The sequence below is a fragment of the Manihot esculenta genome, chromosome 1 (assembly GCF_001659605.2).
Source record: "Manihot esculenta cultivar AM560-2 chromosome 1, M.esculenta_v8, whole genome shotgun sequence".
NCBI lineage: Eukaryota > Viridiplantae > Streptophyta > Magnoliopsida > Malpighiales > Euphorbiaceae > Manihot > Manihot esculenta.
Window position 1 is genome coordinate 36,454,761 of NC_035161.2, and position 16,499 is coordinate 36,471,259.

A 16,499-nucleotide genomic window follows, 5' to 3' on the forward strand; every position below is an offset into this window, starting at 1 on the left:
GTTCTCCTCACATCGGTATGACTGGACTGGTGGACTGGAAGCACTGTATTTATGATTTTGGTGAAATCATTGGAGTTGACCATCACATATAAGGTTCATATTTGTTTTCTAGTCGGATCGGATCATGCTATCTATTCGATTTTCTTTAATTATATGGATTTGATTGAACTGTAGATATATATTGTAGATATATATCATGATCATATAGAGTTTTATATTTTTTTATGTTATCACCAATGAATTGGATAAAATTAATAATTAGATTTAAATTATCAAAATAATATACCTAATTTTGACAGAGAATTGAATATGTGTTTGGATTAATTGTTTATACAATGTAATAGATATGTACGTGTGAGTAAAATCATAAGTCATGAAGAAAAGGAGCTGAAGATTGAAGAGGGCATATTAGTCAGTAAGGTTCAAATCAAGAAGCAATTGTGATGTTGGTTTCCATATCAACAGTGAAAAAAAAAGTACTTTTTTATAGGGTTATAAAGACTATACTCGAAATCTAGTTTTGTTAGAGTTTTTTTTTAAGATAATATATTCTTTGATTTAATAAGGCAAAAGTCTGATATAGATAAAATCCACCACTAGAGATTTAGGTCCACTAAAAAAACAAATAGGGAAAAAAGAAGTTCAAAGTGAAAACTCTAGACCCGCGAGCAGGTAACCCGGATTCCGATCCAATTAATATTTCATCTTCTCTATTAATATCACTGTTAGTCAAGGTACAATGCTACACATAACCCACCGCCACATTTACAGAGGAAGACATTAAGGGAGGAAACTCTAATCAAGCACATGCAACCAAATCAAGCACATGATCTACTTTTGGGTTAAGAAAAGCTTCATCACACTGGTTGCTAAGGAGGATAGTGACAGTGCATTATGCAAGGAAAAACTTCTAAGCCATTATCAATCTACCTTTCTCCGGTTGAGGGAAAAGGGAGTGTTAGAGACAAGAAGCTTCCAATCCTGCAATCTAAAGACACATGCATCTACAACTAAGAAACATAATATTCCTTCACTTAATTTAATTCGCTTATAAAACAAAAGAAACTAAAAAAATAAAAATAAAACTAAAATATAATCCCATATAAATGGAAGGGAAATGAGAAAAACTCACATCTGAATAAGGACGAAAGAAACATCTCTATCTAGAAGGAGTAGTGATGCCGCATTATCACTAAAACAGAGTCTTTATCTCTCATAAAGAGAAATTAAGAAAATCGAAAGAAACTCTCAAATTTAAAGAGAGTAGAGAAAGGAAGACCAATAAAAAAAATTGAGAGAATCTCTATAAAAAAAAAAAAAAGTAAAGAGAGGGACACCAACTTATTTTTAGTTATGCCAAAGTTTAATGTCTTAATCGTTGAACGAGGAGAAGAAGCCTTAATAATTAATACTTGTATATTTTATGAGAATCTTCATCAATATTTTTATAAAAACTTTATCAAGACTTAAATAGGTGTTAGTTGAGTTGTGGTGGTCTTAGGTTACCCTATGGCGTATGGCCTATACTTGTTCACTCGTATAGCGATTAGCACCTTCTTTCCTTGCAAAGCCATTTTCCATTTTGGAAGGTACTGCTCTCCTCATTCCTTTCCCTTTATTAATAGACACCTCTCCTCTTACTCTATCTTAGCTTCCCGTTTTTGCCCGAATATATGAATAGCATCCACAATACTTTTGAAAGCTAAGAGTTTTGCTGTGTAACATGAGTAGGTTAGAACTTGGAAGGCTATAATTAATTTCCTGTCTATTTTAATATTTATGTCACTTTTAAAAAATTCATTTGTCTAAAATTATATTTGTTACTTTAAAAATATCAAAAAATATTATTATTTTTTCTAATTATTTTTACAATTTTTTAGTATATGCTTTGATCACCTGGAATAATTTGAACAGTTATGTGCACACAATGTTAGATAATTATTTTAGGCAACATATAAATGCACTAAAAAAACTTATTTTCCTTAAATTTTATGCAAGCCTTCTGATTCATAAAAAAAATATAATAAAAATTAAAAGAAAAAAACAAAAATTTGAGCATCATACATAACTGCAGTGACTGATGAATCCCATCATCAGTATATATAAATCCAAACAACAATTAGTGCAAATGGTATGTACATATGATGTAAATTGCAATAATTTTGGCAACCAAATTTTAATATAATGTAGGGTGTGCCCTTATTTTTTAATTTTTTTAAAAAATTAATGAAATTTCCAGCTGTAGGAAATCCAAGAAATGTGATGCTGAACCAACGGTCTTGATTTATGGGTGAGCTTTCTTTGGGAAAAGTTAAACGTAGCCACTAGCAAAATTTTAAACAATATAAAATATAACAGATTCAGTGGTTGACAAATCACTTTCAATTTCAATTTCATTTCTCTAATTTTATTTCTTTTTAAATAAATAAATAAAATATTAAGCGAAAAAGAAGGTGACGTCAAGCAAAGAGAGCACATGGGAGGCACAAGGGCATGTGGAGAAGAAGATTCATGGCAGGTCTCTTCTCTTTTATTTTATAAAAAAAAAAATAGGGTGTAATATTATTTTTAGTAAACTTCCTTTAAATTATTTTAATTTTAAAAGAATTTATAATATTTAAAAAATAAAAAAGGGGGAAAATGAAATAGGGGTGGCTAAGAACATGGATCCACCCCATTCCAATAGGGTATCCTTGAGCTTCCAACTAAGAAAGTCATGTGGTGGTGCTGTGAGAGTAGCTTGTCTTCTTCCCCAATTTTTTTAAAATAGTACTTTGTGGGTCCATTCGTTCCTAACCCAAATATCCAGAATTTGTGGGTCCTCCACATTCCTTTTAGATTTCATGCCCTAGAAATAATAACCCTTTAATTAGCTAATGATTTTTCCAATCAAAACACAATTATGATAATAAATATACTTTCTTTTAACAATTATATTTTATATAAAATCACCCCTTTAAAAAAAAAAAAAAAACCCCATCTATTTCTTTAGCTGCCCAGCCATTTTGTATGCAGGAATATGACGTATCTGCTGCCTAAGAGATGCTCTGTATTACAAGTATGGGTTCCTACCATTTATTGAGGAGAAATATGTATTTTTTTTCAAAAGAAAATTAAAAAAAGAATTGTTATGTGCATGAATGCAATCGACCATTGTTTGAAATCATTTAAACTTTTAATCCGATTATGGATAAGATATGATGTGAAAGGTTGTGCACACGAGATTTTTGAAAAAATTAAATTCATGTAAAAATTGAATTAAATGATGTTTAATGTCAAAAATATAGTAGCATTTAATCACTTAAAAGACCAATTGGAAAAAAAAATGGGAAATCCTCCGATTACACCATCTGTAAATTTGTGGGTAATGTATGTTTACGGCTAACAATTTTGGGTCCATATGTTCGATTCTTAATTTTTTTTTGTCATGGGTCCAATCACTTTGCATGCTTCGACATATGATAAATGGGAAAAAGGGAGACTTGTAGAAGAATGAAAAAAAAAAAAGATTTAATTATTATTATTATTATATAAAGTCATGAAATTTTACTGTAGCCTACCTAGCAAGATTGTACAAGTCCTCTAGTTGATTGGTGAAAGATCTTCACCTCTTTCAATAGATTTCCAAGTGAAAAAAATAAAAATAAAATTGTAGCCTAATTTACCCCTCCGGGCCCCGTTACAAAGACCATTTTCTGCCTGCTAGAAGAAACAATTAACTTCATGCGCCATGTGACTACATTTCTTTCTTTGTTTGTGTCTCTTTCCTACAAACACAAGCATGCACTCACATTAATATGCTTAAAAAGAAACTTGATCTCCATAGGACTTCATAAAACTCAAATACCATCTACTCCTTAAATTCTGATACATGTAAAATCGCAACCCGTTTTGAGTTGATTGAAAGAGATGTTAAACCAAAATCGATTTATTTTAAGAATATAACTCGAATTAAAGGATGTATCAGCTAGTTCGACTAGCTTAATTCAAACAAACTGTAAAGTGCACTCTTTTATATTCATCGATGACAATTAGACCTAAATAATGATTAAATATGATGGGTATATAATGAATTTTTACGATTTTTTATGTAAAGTAATTTTTATTATATTTTGACGGTTTATTTACCGGTTAAAAAAAAAATAAAATTTATTTAATATTTTCATTGTATCCTAAATCTCATTTATTTCTAAGGTACTATCTTCTAATTTAATAATTGAAGTGGTATTGCATGGCATATCTTGTTTGCCCTTTGATCCAAACCTATTTTACAGATACCATCCAAATTAGCTGCTTCATTACTTAAATTACTCTTCCAGTGAGTCCAACCATTCACTTTAACACATGTGGTAGCATTCAATTGTTATTAATTTTAATAAATTGTATTTTTAATATAGTATTACATCATTTTCAAAATATTATTATATATTTTTATGTACAATAGTAAAATTTCAATGCAAAATTAGCACTAATAAATATATTTAATAAATCTTAATATTAGTTAAATTTATTTATTTATTTATTAGCTGCAGTAAATGAAAAATCATTTGTATTTATATAAAAAAAAGCTACCACTGATCATTAGATAATATAATATTTTAAAGAGTACTATTTTTTTTTTAATCTTCTCCCTGTATAAGTATAAATTAAAAGTTTTACTATGATGATTGTGATGATTCACATTTTAAAAGGAAATGTGTTATTATCACTCCAGAACCATCAAAAAATCATATGGAAAATTATTATTTAATTCTCATATTACTTATTTTTAAATTTTAAAATTATATTAAAATTATCTGATATTTTAAAAATATATTAATTAGTTACTCTATTAATTTTAATTGTTAAATAGCGTTAAAAGAAGTTTAAAATATCTTCTGATATAAAGGGATTAATTATTATTTTTTTTAAAAAAATTATAATTATAAAAACTAAATAATAAAATATTTAATAATAAAATTAACGGAGAAATTAATCAGTGGATTTTTAAAATATTTTAATTTATTTTTTAAAATTAAAAAATTAATTAATAAATATTTTAATGTACTCTTTAAAAATATTTTAATATATTTTTTATAATTATAAGAATTAAATAATAAAATAAAATAAATTTAATGTAATAGAAAATCATTATAATAAATATTTATATTATTGTATTTATTAGACAGAATATATAAAAAATTATTATTTTTATAAAAATTTAGTTAATGAACCACTTTACTAATAAAATAAAATTTTAGAAATTATATTTTATTTTATTGTTAATGTTTTAAAGTCAATTTAATTTATTTCATTAAAAGTAAATTAATTCATAAAATTTTATTTTCATAATTATAAATTTTGATTATAAATTCTTTTTTTTAAAATAAAATTAGGAGAGTAAAATTTGAAATCTCTTATATTTATTCAAATATATTTACTATCAGATTAAATCTGCCAGTACAAATTCGTTTTCTTTTTATTTGCATATAATGAAATGCTTATGATAATTTATATGCATCATATTTCATAAATGCAAATGCATTTTTATGCAGACCGAAGGAAATTCGTAAAACAGATCATATTAAAAATCATTGTAACCTCTCTGTAATATTCTGATATTTTTTTTTTGCACTGAAATTGAGGCACAAAATTGCTGTAGTGGAAGATATGAATTTTGGAAGGACAAAGCTAATCAATTCAATTTGTTTTTTTTTTTTTTTGTTTTTTGAAAAAAGAAAAGGAATTTGAAGTGTGAGGAAGAGAGAAGAGAAGAGAAGAGTAGTGGGATAGAGATGGACAGAAGTGGGGGCACTAAGACAAAAAAAGAGCAGGCCTTGTAGGGTTACAAGCACAGGGATTTTTGGTTGGGGTTTTGAAACCCACATCTCTCTCTTTCACTCGCATACACACAAAGCCATTGCTCACACACAAAAGGATAATGGATGGAAAAGAGCTTCGTCCTAATGCACGATCCCTGTTGGTGGGTTAGGTAGCAACCCCTGCCCCCTTCTTGGACCCATCCCTAGATTCCTGCCCCTCTCTCTCTCTCTTTTCTCTCAAGTAATCTCCCTTTCTTTTTCACTTCACTTAATACAACATACAACATAAAATATCACTCCTTTGCAAACCCTCTTTCTTTAAGAAACACTCTCTCTCTCATTTTTCTTTTTATTTAAAAAAAAAAAAAAAAGGAAAAAAACACCCACCCCCATTTGAAGGGTCTAGTTTAAAGGGATCATCAGGAGACCCCTCTTCTTCTTTTTCCTTCACAAGTCACCCACTTCTTAACTTTTATGCAGGTTACTAATAAATGAAATGAAATTGAAACCCATTTCCTCTCTCTTGCTAATTTCACTGTGGAATTAAAAAGCTAGCCAGCTACTTGAAGCAGATGAAATTGGTTTGCTTATGTATATTTTTTTTTTATTTATATTTGAAGACAACTGTCTATGTTATGAGTAGCTATTAAATTATTTTCTCCTTAAGTATGGAAAAAGATTAATAACTGAAAATGACTCATGATTATCAAACTAGTTGATCATACTCTTCCATGAAAATTTTTATGAGAATTACAGAACATAGCTCAGAAAGTTTCCTTTCATATCTCACATCATCACTTTCTTTACCTTTTTATAGAGAAGATATCACTTTCATGTTTTTCTTTTTCTTTTTATCAGAAATTAATTAATCTATTCCTATGAGAATTACCCCATATTTTTTTATTGCCAAAGACTGGATAAATTTCCTTTTCTTTTCTTTTGGCAGTGAAAATTCACATAGACAATAATAAAAATGAGAATTTCCTCTTCATATAAAGAGAAGCACAGCTATAGACTCATCATCATACTCCTCTCTCTCTCTCTCTCTCCTCTCTTTCTTCCTCATCCTATTCTCTTCCTCTGAAAATATAAACTATAAAAGAGAAATATTTCTTCCTAGCAACTGATAAGGTATATATACTATTCATCAAACCAAATTTTGCATATCCTTCAGTTTGAATTTTTTTTTTTTTCTGATGTTCTTTAATTATTTTGGAAAGGCTTTTTCTTTTTCTCTCTTTCTCTTGTGCTGTGATATTAGATCAAGTCTTCCTTTTCCTTCTTCCACACTGATTAAGCTCTGCCCACTCTGAGCATCTGCATCTGCGCATCTTTCTTTCTTTTCTTCTGTCTTCCAACATGACAGCCAGATTATCACCGGTGTTTTTAAGATTGGTTTCCCAAGCATAGGTCATGACTTGCAATGGGATGGCTTTCTTCCCAGCTAATTTCATGCTCCAAACTCCCCACGAAGAAGATCATCATCAACCTCCCACTTCTCTCAATCCAATTCTACCCTCATGCACAGCCCAAGACTTCCATGGTACCTCTCTCTCTATATTTCCTTCTCTCTGACTGGGAAAACTTCTGGGTTCTTAATGTTTAAGTTTCGTTTTCTCCTTTTTGTTGTTTTGGGTGCAGGGGTGGCATCATTTCTAGGGAAGAGGTCAATGTCGTTTTCAGGGATCGATGCTTCATGTCATGAAGAAGCTAATGGAGAGGACGAGTTGTCCGATGATGGCTCACAAGCAGGAGAGAAAAAGAGAAGACTTAATATGGAACAAGTGAAGACACTTGAAAAGAACTTTGAATTGGGTAACAAGCTCGAACCTGAGAGAAAAATGCAGCTGGCTAGGGCTCTTGGTCTGCAACCAAGACAGATTGCTATATGGTTCCAAAACAGGAGGGCCAGATGGAAGACTAAACAGCTTGAGAAAGACTATGATCTCCTCAAGAGACAGTTTGAAGCCATCAAAGCTGACAATGATGCACTCCAAGCTCAGAACCAGAAGCTTCACGCAGAGGTTAGTTCCAACTTTCAACTGGATATATACCACTGTTACATGATCTGATTGAAATTTGCATAATGTTTTCCCTCTTTCTTTCTACTCTCTTTTTCCTCTATTGTTCTTCAAGGGAATTATTGCTTTTAGGAGTGTAGAATAGATTTTGCATGGAACTACAATAATTTTGAAGAATACATTCAGAGTTGAAGATCTTGATAATTTTTTCTGTGATTTTTCCTTTTTGACTTTTTCTTCTGTAATGATTTTTATCAACTTTATTTCTGGTAACTTCTCGAACCAATCATGGATGTTTTAGCAAAGGTTCTTTTCTTATCATTAGTGCGAACTTTTTGAGAGGTTGCTTGAACCCAAAAATACAAAATAATAATAAATAAACAAAAGAAAAGGGAAACTTTTTAATTGATTGTTTAATTCTTGACGTTCTGAAACTAAAGGTAATCATGACCCTGAAAGATAGATCTCTCTTGCAATATATATCTATTTATTCTTCCTTTATAAGCAGCCTCTCCTTTCTTTTCTATACATATATATTTTATTTAAGTTGTTGGAATTACCAGATTGGAACTTATTGTGTCTGCAAACATGAGCAATGATATTGATCGGTTAGTTGCTGTTTGCAGATATTGGCACTGAAAAGCAGGGAACCAACCGAGTCTATTAACCTTAATAAAGAAACTGAGGGTTCTTGCAGTAATAGAAGTGAAAACAGCTCCGATATCAAACTGGATATCTCAAGGACTCCAGCTATTGATAGCCCCCTATCTAATCGCCCAACAAGCAGGACCCTTTTTCCATCTTCATCTACTATGAGGCCAACAGGTGTGGCGCAGCTCTTCCAGAACAGTTCTTCAAGGCCTGATCACATTCATTGCCAGAAGAATATTGATCAAATGGTGAAGGAAGAAAGCCTTAGCAACATGTTCTGTGGCATTGATGATCAATCTGGGTTTTGGCCGTGGCTTGAGCAACAACATTTCAATTGAGATACCAGAATTGATACATCTACTACTGCTGTATTGAAATTAATACACACCACTATATGCAGTTTGGCAATGTTTTTCAAGTCATCGAGACGGCAACTACCTTATTTTATAACTCCATGCATGTTTTGGAACTTAGGATGGTGTATAAAGTAGGTTGAAATTTCAGGTGGGAGGGGGGGAGGGGCGAGGGGACTGAACATCATCGTTTTATGAGAAATAAAGGAGTTTGTGTCTTTGGGTTATATACCATGTTTTTCCTGGAGAGTTAGAGAGATGTTTGCTAGTTTGGATCATGGAATCCGAGAGATGAAATTATATTTGCTAGTGAGCTATAGCACTAGCATGGGCCATGAAATAAAAAAGGGATTCTCTCTTCCTTGCATGTTTTAGTTTTTCTTGCTTTGGAATCATGTATTTGTAATACTGAAGGAGGAAACAAAAAAAAAAAAAAAAAAAGCTTGCAGGTGCTTTCGTTTCATCATTGTATAGGCAACTGAATGATTGTGAACTCCATGTAATTCAAAAGTGGCGCAAACTAACTTTGTAAAAATTAAGTCGTAATTCTAACGTTTTAACCAGTTTCTCAATGCAATATCGAAAGACATATGTAGAGAGAGGAGAGAGGAGAGAGGAGAGTATCAAGCACACATTCCAAGGAAGAAAGAGGACAAACAGATGGACGAGGGGAAGAAAACAAGGAAAGTTGGAAATGGTCATTCTCGTGAAGGGGACGTTAGCAATGTTAGGCTGACAAAGAAGGGGAATGGCACTAAAAAGCTAGTGTAAAAAAAAAAGACCCAACTTTTGGCACTGACCATATAATAGTAGTCTCCCTATTCATTCATGAAAAAAATAATTAAAAAAATAAAAATGTACGCAATTCTCGATGATTCTTTGATGGAAGGATTCATCCATCATGTGACTGACTGTCACCCACTCTCTAGCATCCAACACACTCCTCTTTTCTAATACATCTCCTCTTTTCACAATCTCTCTGCTTTATTTGAATGTGAACTTCTTTTTCACACACTGTAGCTGCTGCTTCTTCAACACTGTGAGAGACACAAACAAAACTCCTTGAAAGATATATTTCAGTTCAAAAGTTATCTACACATACACAGCTGGTATGCATGTTAGTCAGGTGTTTGTAGGTCCCCAGCCCTTTTGATTTAGATGCTTATCTCATGCCAGTATTGTCACTGCTGCTTCTGCTGCTGCTATGCCTGCCCAATTTTTATATATAGTCTCTATGTTTATTTAAATTTAATCATGAATCTACATGCATGGATTCCTTTAATTTACCCTCTGCTTCAATCAATTTCTGTCTTTTATCTTTTATTTCTTAATTTTGTAATACCATAGAGAATGATTGGGTAAAATTTCCATGATTTTATTAAAGAGCGTGTGTAATTAGCTTCTTCTGTAGATTTGGAGGGTGCTTGGAGCCAACTGTCATAACAGAATTGACTAGATTCTATTACCCCAATTAGATAAAACAAATTTAAGCACATCACAAAATCTACAAAATCTTGATCAAGCACACAAGTTGATGAGAAAATTTTTAAAAAATAATGGAAAAAGAAAATCTTTATGGGATCATGTGATGGAGTTGAGATAAATGTATAGAAACATGGCTGGAAATTTGGCATTTGATTGCAGATTTGTAGCAGCCAAATCAAATTAAAAATTAGTTAATTAAGAAGAGCAGGTTTAAGTGGCCACGTGAATAGTGGGGTTTAATTAATTCCTTTATTCAGTACTTAATTAGCATAGTACGATTTAGATTATGATAATACTAAAAAATCAGAGATATCCCACCAGCATGTTTGCTGTTATTACAACCAAAAAATATTAAGACAACATGTGACCAGCAATAACCCTTTATATACAACTAATTATGCTTGCATTATTGGGTTTTGGCTTTTCTTTTTTTTTTTTCTTTTTTTTAAAAAAAAAAAGAAAGAAAAATTTATTGCAGATTCCGTCAACGGCTAACTTATTATTTAAATTTGATGAAGCTCGCTTTTGAGTTTCAGTTGGCATATACTAAGATTGAGAAAAGGTGCCTTACCATATAACTTTTCTTTTTTAAAAAATAAAAAATAAAAAAAGGCTTTGATCTAACTTCGAGGTTGATGTGGATAATAAACCACTTTTATATACATGTCACTAATCCAATTTGTTCCATGTTTAAAGCGAAGCTGGTATATAGCTAGCTCTTATCCGTTGGAAGTATTTCAAAATCACCCAATCAAGCTAGGACATATATATATATATATAAATGAAATTTAATGAGTTAATTATTTCAAATTTTAAATGTATTTCGCATCTAAAATTAAATTTAATATTACTACTATTGCATCTCACTTTTTTTAGAATAAGAAAATGGATATTTAAATATGATATTGCTTTTTTAATTCATGTAAAGCATTGGGTCACCCTTTTCTTTGACCCTTTTGGAGGAAACTCATGGCCAGGGCTATGTAACTCGTTTAACTTGTTAAAGCGCTCGTACGTGTTTTTTCAAAATAAATAAAATCAAAGTTGATTATATTTAGATGACAGTCACAGAAATTAAAACAATATATATACTGATTCTTTGAAAATTGTAAATTTAATATAATATTATTAGATAATTTATATTATCTAGAATATTTTGGCTAAGTTGGTATTTATTTACTGAAAATTAAATTTCATTTTTTAAGAAAATGTAATAATTAATTATAGAAATTTCTTTCTCTATATATACCACTGGTGAAAAGTATTATATAGATCTTGATTGAGAAATTATTATATATATACAAAAATGTATATATAATAATTAATTATAGAAATTTATTTCTCTATTGATTAAAGTATATACGAAATAAGTGGTATATATAATTAAATATATACAAAAAATTATATATACAAAATAAAATAAATGTTTATTGGAGTTTTTTTTGGCGTGTGAAAGAATGTGGTTGTTAAATTAGTGGGACACATTTTGTGGACCAAATATGGCTGATTGGTCTAAGCATTCTGGTTGTGGTATTGGAACCCACAGAAACAGAATAGAGATCTATGATATGCCACGTTGAATCATTTTTGGCCGTTGATTCCCTTCATCAAATAAAAACACAAAATACTCCCAAAATCTCCTTTTAAAAAATAGATATATATATATATAATGAAGTTCAGTCATGGGCCTGTGCACTCCAAAACATTCACAGCAGAATCAGGAAGAGGTTCACACAGAGAGCCTAATAAAACAACCCATTAGCCCAAATAGCTAAACCCATATACTGGTAACCCAACCTGCGACCGACAATCCAAGGAGAATTTTGCAGTAGCCAGTAAATTAGGTTACTGTCAAAGCTAGCGACAGTAAGTGGAACCTCAACGTCAGAGATGGAAACATCAACAAATGAGCCTGGGCAAGAAAGATTAACCACATGAAGAAGAAACAAATCAATTGCTTGCTAATCTTTATTATGTAGGGTCATGGTTTGAACTCAAAACTCTTCTCATGGCCTTGTAGAATTGGGGCTATTTCCTTTTGCCTTGTGACATAAACAATACCACATCTAGAAGAGAAGGGGACAGAACAATTGTTCTGAACTTCATTTTTGCTGCAGGACAATCCATACTTATACAACTCACAGAAGTATGGGCTATGTAAATATAAATAATATCCCTGTTTCCAGCGATGATGGACGTGGTCGTGGGTCAAATAAGATAACAAAGGATGAAGCAGCGGAGTCTTTATTTAAAGGGCTTTTCCTTTCAGAAGTGGCCCAATTAACAAAGCTCACCTCACTCTAACCGATTTCTGAAATTTGACCCCACATCTCACCAGAAGGTAGAAAAGGCAACAACCAATGCCAGGGCCATCTTGTTGCCCACCCAAATCCAGAGACTATCCACCTGGCATCTCCATGACACGACACCTCGTTTTACGTGGACAGCATTCCCTTCTTTATGATTTATATACTTTGCTAATCCCTTGTTATTTCAAACAAAAAGTCATTTTCTCTATCCTTCTCGGTTGTTTGATATTAGTCTGTCATGACTCACGATCCATGAGTTTTGCTTGACTCCATTGCAGTTATAGCCTAGAAAGCCAAATGACAAATTTTTTATATTGAAAGCTTCCAATTTATTTTGCAGAAACCCAAAAAGCGCAGCAACATAAGCTCCCATCCCAGCTTGGTCCTGCCCCTGATTACTACATTTATAGGGTCCCATGAAACTTTGAAATGGAATAATTTACTTGGCAGGAGAAAAAGACCACCTCTGAAAAGACAAGGCCAATCAAAACCAGCTTGCTGCTTCAATATACATGTTGTGTGGAAATTGGGGATTGAATCTTGAAAAAATAAAAAATGGTGAATAAAAGTTAAAACCAAAAAGGTCAGCAATCATTTTAACACAGCTAAGTTTCTCTTGTTAGTGAAGTTTCATCAATTTCCTTAGCATGCCTGCACGGCTCCATGATTCAATTCAATTCAAATTATTATTATATATTCACATTCCCGCTGATGATCATATCCTCCTACAAGGCTGACATGTTTGTTTTTGCACTCTAGGAGTATACATATGATGTCTGTATTTACTTGCAGTGGGGACACTCGATTTTCATTACTTTGTGCTTGGAGTGACCTTCAGACAAGGTTCCCTAATACCCTTCTATACTTTGTATTTATTTTGTAACTTTGTTCAGGAGTTTGGGACATGATAATGACGTGAAAATTGATACTGTCGGATAGTTGTTTGTTCTTAATTACTACAGAAATACACGGTGTTTTTGTACCAAAAAAACACCATGAATTCTCAAACTAAATCAAATTTGCAATTCAAATGAATATGAGAAACGATTTCATTTATTTGCGATTTAAATTTGAGATAATGATTTATAAGTGTTGTCATATATATTGATTTTTTCAAGAAAATGTAAGTTTTTGATTATTTATTATTCAAATTGTCACTTTTGATTCAAAAAAAAAAAAAACTCCAATGGCCATTTTCCTAGGAGTATGAACTGCAAATTCAACGGTAGCTGGTGTGACGATGACACAAATTAGGAATTTTTTTTTTTTTTTTTAAAGAAAAAAGGAGAAAATGATTTGTAGGAAGTGGAAGAGTAGAGGGAACAGTCTACAGAGGAGCTAAGACATTCTGTGTGTCCCGTGCCTTGCTTAATCAAACGTCATCATCTCCACGGACTCGGCCACCGTGTGAAAAGAAAGGGTGAAATATTAATTTATTTTCTGAAATTTATAAAAATTATAAGCCAATCTTTATATTTTGCATAAAAATTAATTTAATTTTCAAGATTTTATTCTAACAATAAAATAATCATTTTTATCTATAATATCTTTTGAAATAATTTTGCTATATGAATTTAATTTTTCAACTATTATTTATTTAAATTAATGAAAATTAAGTAATAGAAATATATAATAATCTAAATATTGAACACTGAAAATAATCATATATAGATCATTTAGGTACAGTTACATTTATTTATAGTTTAAATAATGCTGATTAAACTAGGTCAAAATTTTTTATTTTTTTGATAGTGTAAAAAAGTCAGAAATTTATATTCATTTAATGTATTTTTTCATAATGAAGTCAACTAGGGGATGTTTGACCACCCTTAGTTTAAGGAAAAATGGCACCAATACTGTCCCATTACTTAGCCAAATAGAAGCTTCTATACTTTATAATTAAACCCATTCAAACAACTAAGATTTTGAAACTGTAAAAATGTCCTCTAACCAAGAGCCTAGTTATTGGAATGTGTATGAAGAGGGACATAGGATTCCCAAAGTTCTGTCTTGAACAAGAGCGTGCTGTGTATAAAATATAGGGCAAGAGGAAGGTCATCCAAACCCCAGCCAGCCCTTGAAAAGGTGGCTCTAATATCAAAAGACGGTGCCCACATAGTGATAGTGTAGGAATCCCCATCCAATTCAACCACAACATAAATTCATACACAAAGCTAATATATGGATTAACATAAATAATAATTAAGGATCATATGTGGACCAACACGTAAAACAATTTAAAGTAAATTTCTACTTTTGGATTAAGTTTTGTTGATTTTTGTCACCATTAACCCCTCTTATTACCTCATTATCATAACAAATTGCCAGGACGCGTGGCATGGGCATCCTTGGACTTTCATTATAAAACAATTAAGCACACACTATTTTCTTTTTCAGACTTTCTTGTTTTTCTTTTCTTTTCTTTTCTATGATAAATCCAAGTGGAAAAAGAAACAGATCCCAAATTGGGGCCCTTAGAGAGAAAAGTAGGTGTAATCTTCGCTAAACAACTCTTATCAATTGGAATATTATAGGACAAAGCACAAACAACGACACAAATTAACACATACTTAGGCCTTTTGAATTAAAAGAAAAAGGAATTTGCATTGTATTCTATTCAAAAGGCTGTTCACCAGATAAAGTTGTCCCAGACCAAATTGTTTTTCCTTTCCCAGAAATAGCGAGAAACACACATAGATAGAAAGTTTGAATATATATACTTTAATTTGCCTATGGTTTTAATCAACAAAATATATTTGAATGTGGAATGAAACGTGTGTCGCATAGTTTCTTTTCCTTTTCCATTCAAAAAATATTACTTTCGAGAAATTTAATTTAATTCTCTTTCTAGACAATCTTTTCCTTTCTTTTCTTGAAAATTTTAGCTTATACTTTTCTTGTCTTCACGTTACTTCTCTCCTTTGGCTCTTCAGTAGTCAGAGACGACTAAGGGATCCATCATGGGTCCTTTACAATAACAAGGCAATGGAAATTCCCATGAAAAATAAAAATTTTCACCCAATAAAAGAACAACTAATTAAAACAGAATTCAAATTGAATAAATTAAGGGTTCTTTTTTTGTTGGCATTGTTTACAAATTAAGCTATTCAACAAACATGTCCTTTCTTCAATCTTTTGGCATATTCATAGGAGTACAATTAGGATCGTACATGATAAAGACCAGACACAAATCATTTAAAGATGATTTAGAAACAAAGAGCCAACAGTTTGAGGAGCCAAATTACAGGAAAAGCTTATTAAGCTTGGATTAAAATAGCCTAGAGCCCCGTACTAAGCCATCCAATCTATCACCAAAGTTATGATATGCTCATTGAAAGTTTACAGCTTAATCATTCCTATTTTCCTTTTTTATGTGAGAAAGGCAATTGGAGCCTGAAAAGTCCCACGTTTTATTCTCTTTAATTCCATTTTATTTTATCCCAGCAATTTTTCGTTTGACAGGAAATAAAGCCTGAGAGAGAGGACACACCTCGCTTGGTATGATGTGATTGGAGAATTGGCCGCTCCGCCTGTTATGATGAGGAGTTCACAGAAAAGTTTGATGCATAACAATAAGCCCCCACCCCATCTAATCAAATATCAATCTCTTTGGGAACTTGGGCCTATCTGGCTCTCTACCAAACCTCTGTATAACATAATAATACCTTGCATCTTAGTTTTTAGGTTATTTTTCATTATTGCAACTGGTGCATGGACCTAATATTATTGCATGGTTTATTACCAGGCAATCTGACCTTAAATTTTTAGGGACCCCTTGTGTTGATTTGGAAGGGCAATATCTTGAAAGGTGACATAATTGTTTCCCCCTGGCTAAGTTTCTCTCTCTATCATTCTAGTCAAATCAACGTGCTTCATATT

General features: G+C 31.6%; 1 protein-coding gene across 2 annotated transcripts; it reads left to right on the forward strand.

Annotated features, from left to right (window-relative positions):
• Window positions 1-6,820: 6,820 nt before the first annotated feature.
• On the forward strand, window positions 6,821-9,193 carry LOC110619195 (homeobox-leucine zipper protein ATHB-13). 2 transcript variants are annotated; one of them, XM_021762482.2, is made up of 4 exons: window positions 6,827-6,932; window positions 7,063-7,344; window positions 7,443-7,825; window positions 8,449-9,193. In XM_021762482.2, exons 2-4 carry the CDS (start codon window positions 7,215-7,217, stop codon window positions 8,809-8,811), a joined length of 876 nt encoding a protein of 291 aa, XP_021618174.1. In that variant the 5' UTR covers window positions 6,827-6,932; window positions 7,063-7,214; the 3' UTR covers window positions 8,812-9,193. The 2 variants fall into 2 exon arrangements, with proteins under 2 accessions (XP_043816310.1, XP_021618174.1); XM_043960375.1 differs by having other exon boundaries at window positions 6,821-7,344.
• Window positions 9,194-16,499: the final 7,306 nt, after the last annotated feature.

Excerpts from the sequence above, each read along its gene's own strand:
- LOC110619195 (XM_043960375.1), top strand. The coding sequence starts at position 7,215 with ATGACTTGCAATGGGATGGCTTTCTTCCCAGCTAATTTCATGCTCCAA. Across the intron at positions 7,345-7,442 it reads CACAGCCCAAGACTTCCATG|GGGTGGCATCATTTCTAGGG; the intron begins GTACCTCTCTCT and ends TTTTGGGTGCAG. Across the intron at positions 7,826-8,448 it reads ACCAGAAGCTTCACGCAGAG|ATATTGGCACTGAAAAGCAG; the intron begins GTTAGTTCCAAC and ends TGCTGTTTGCAG.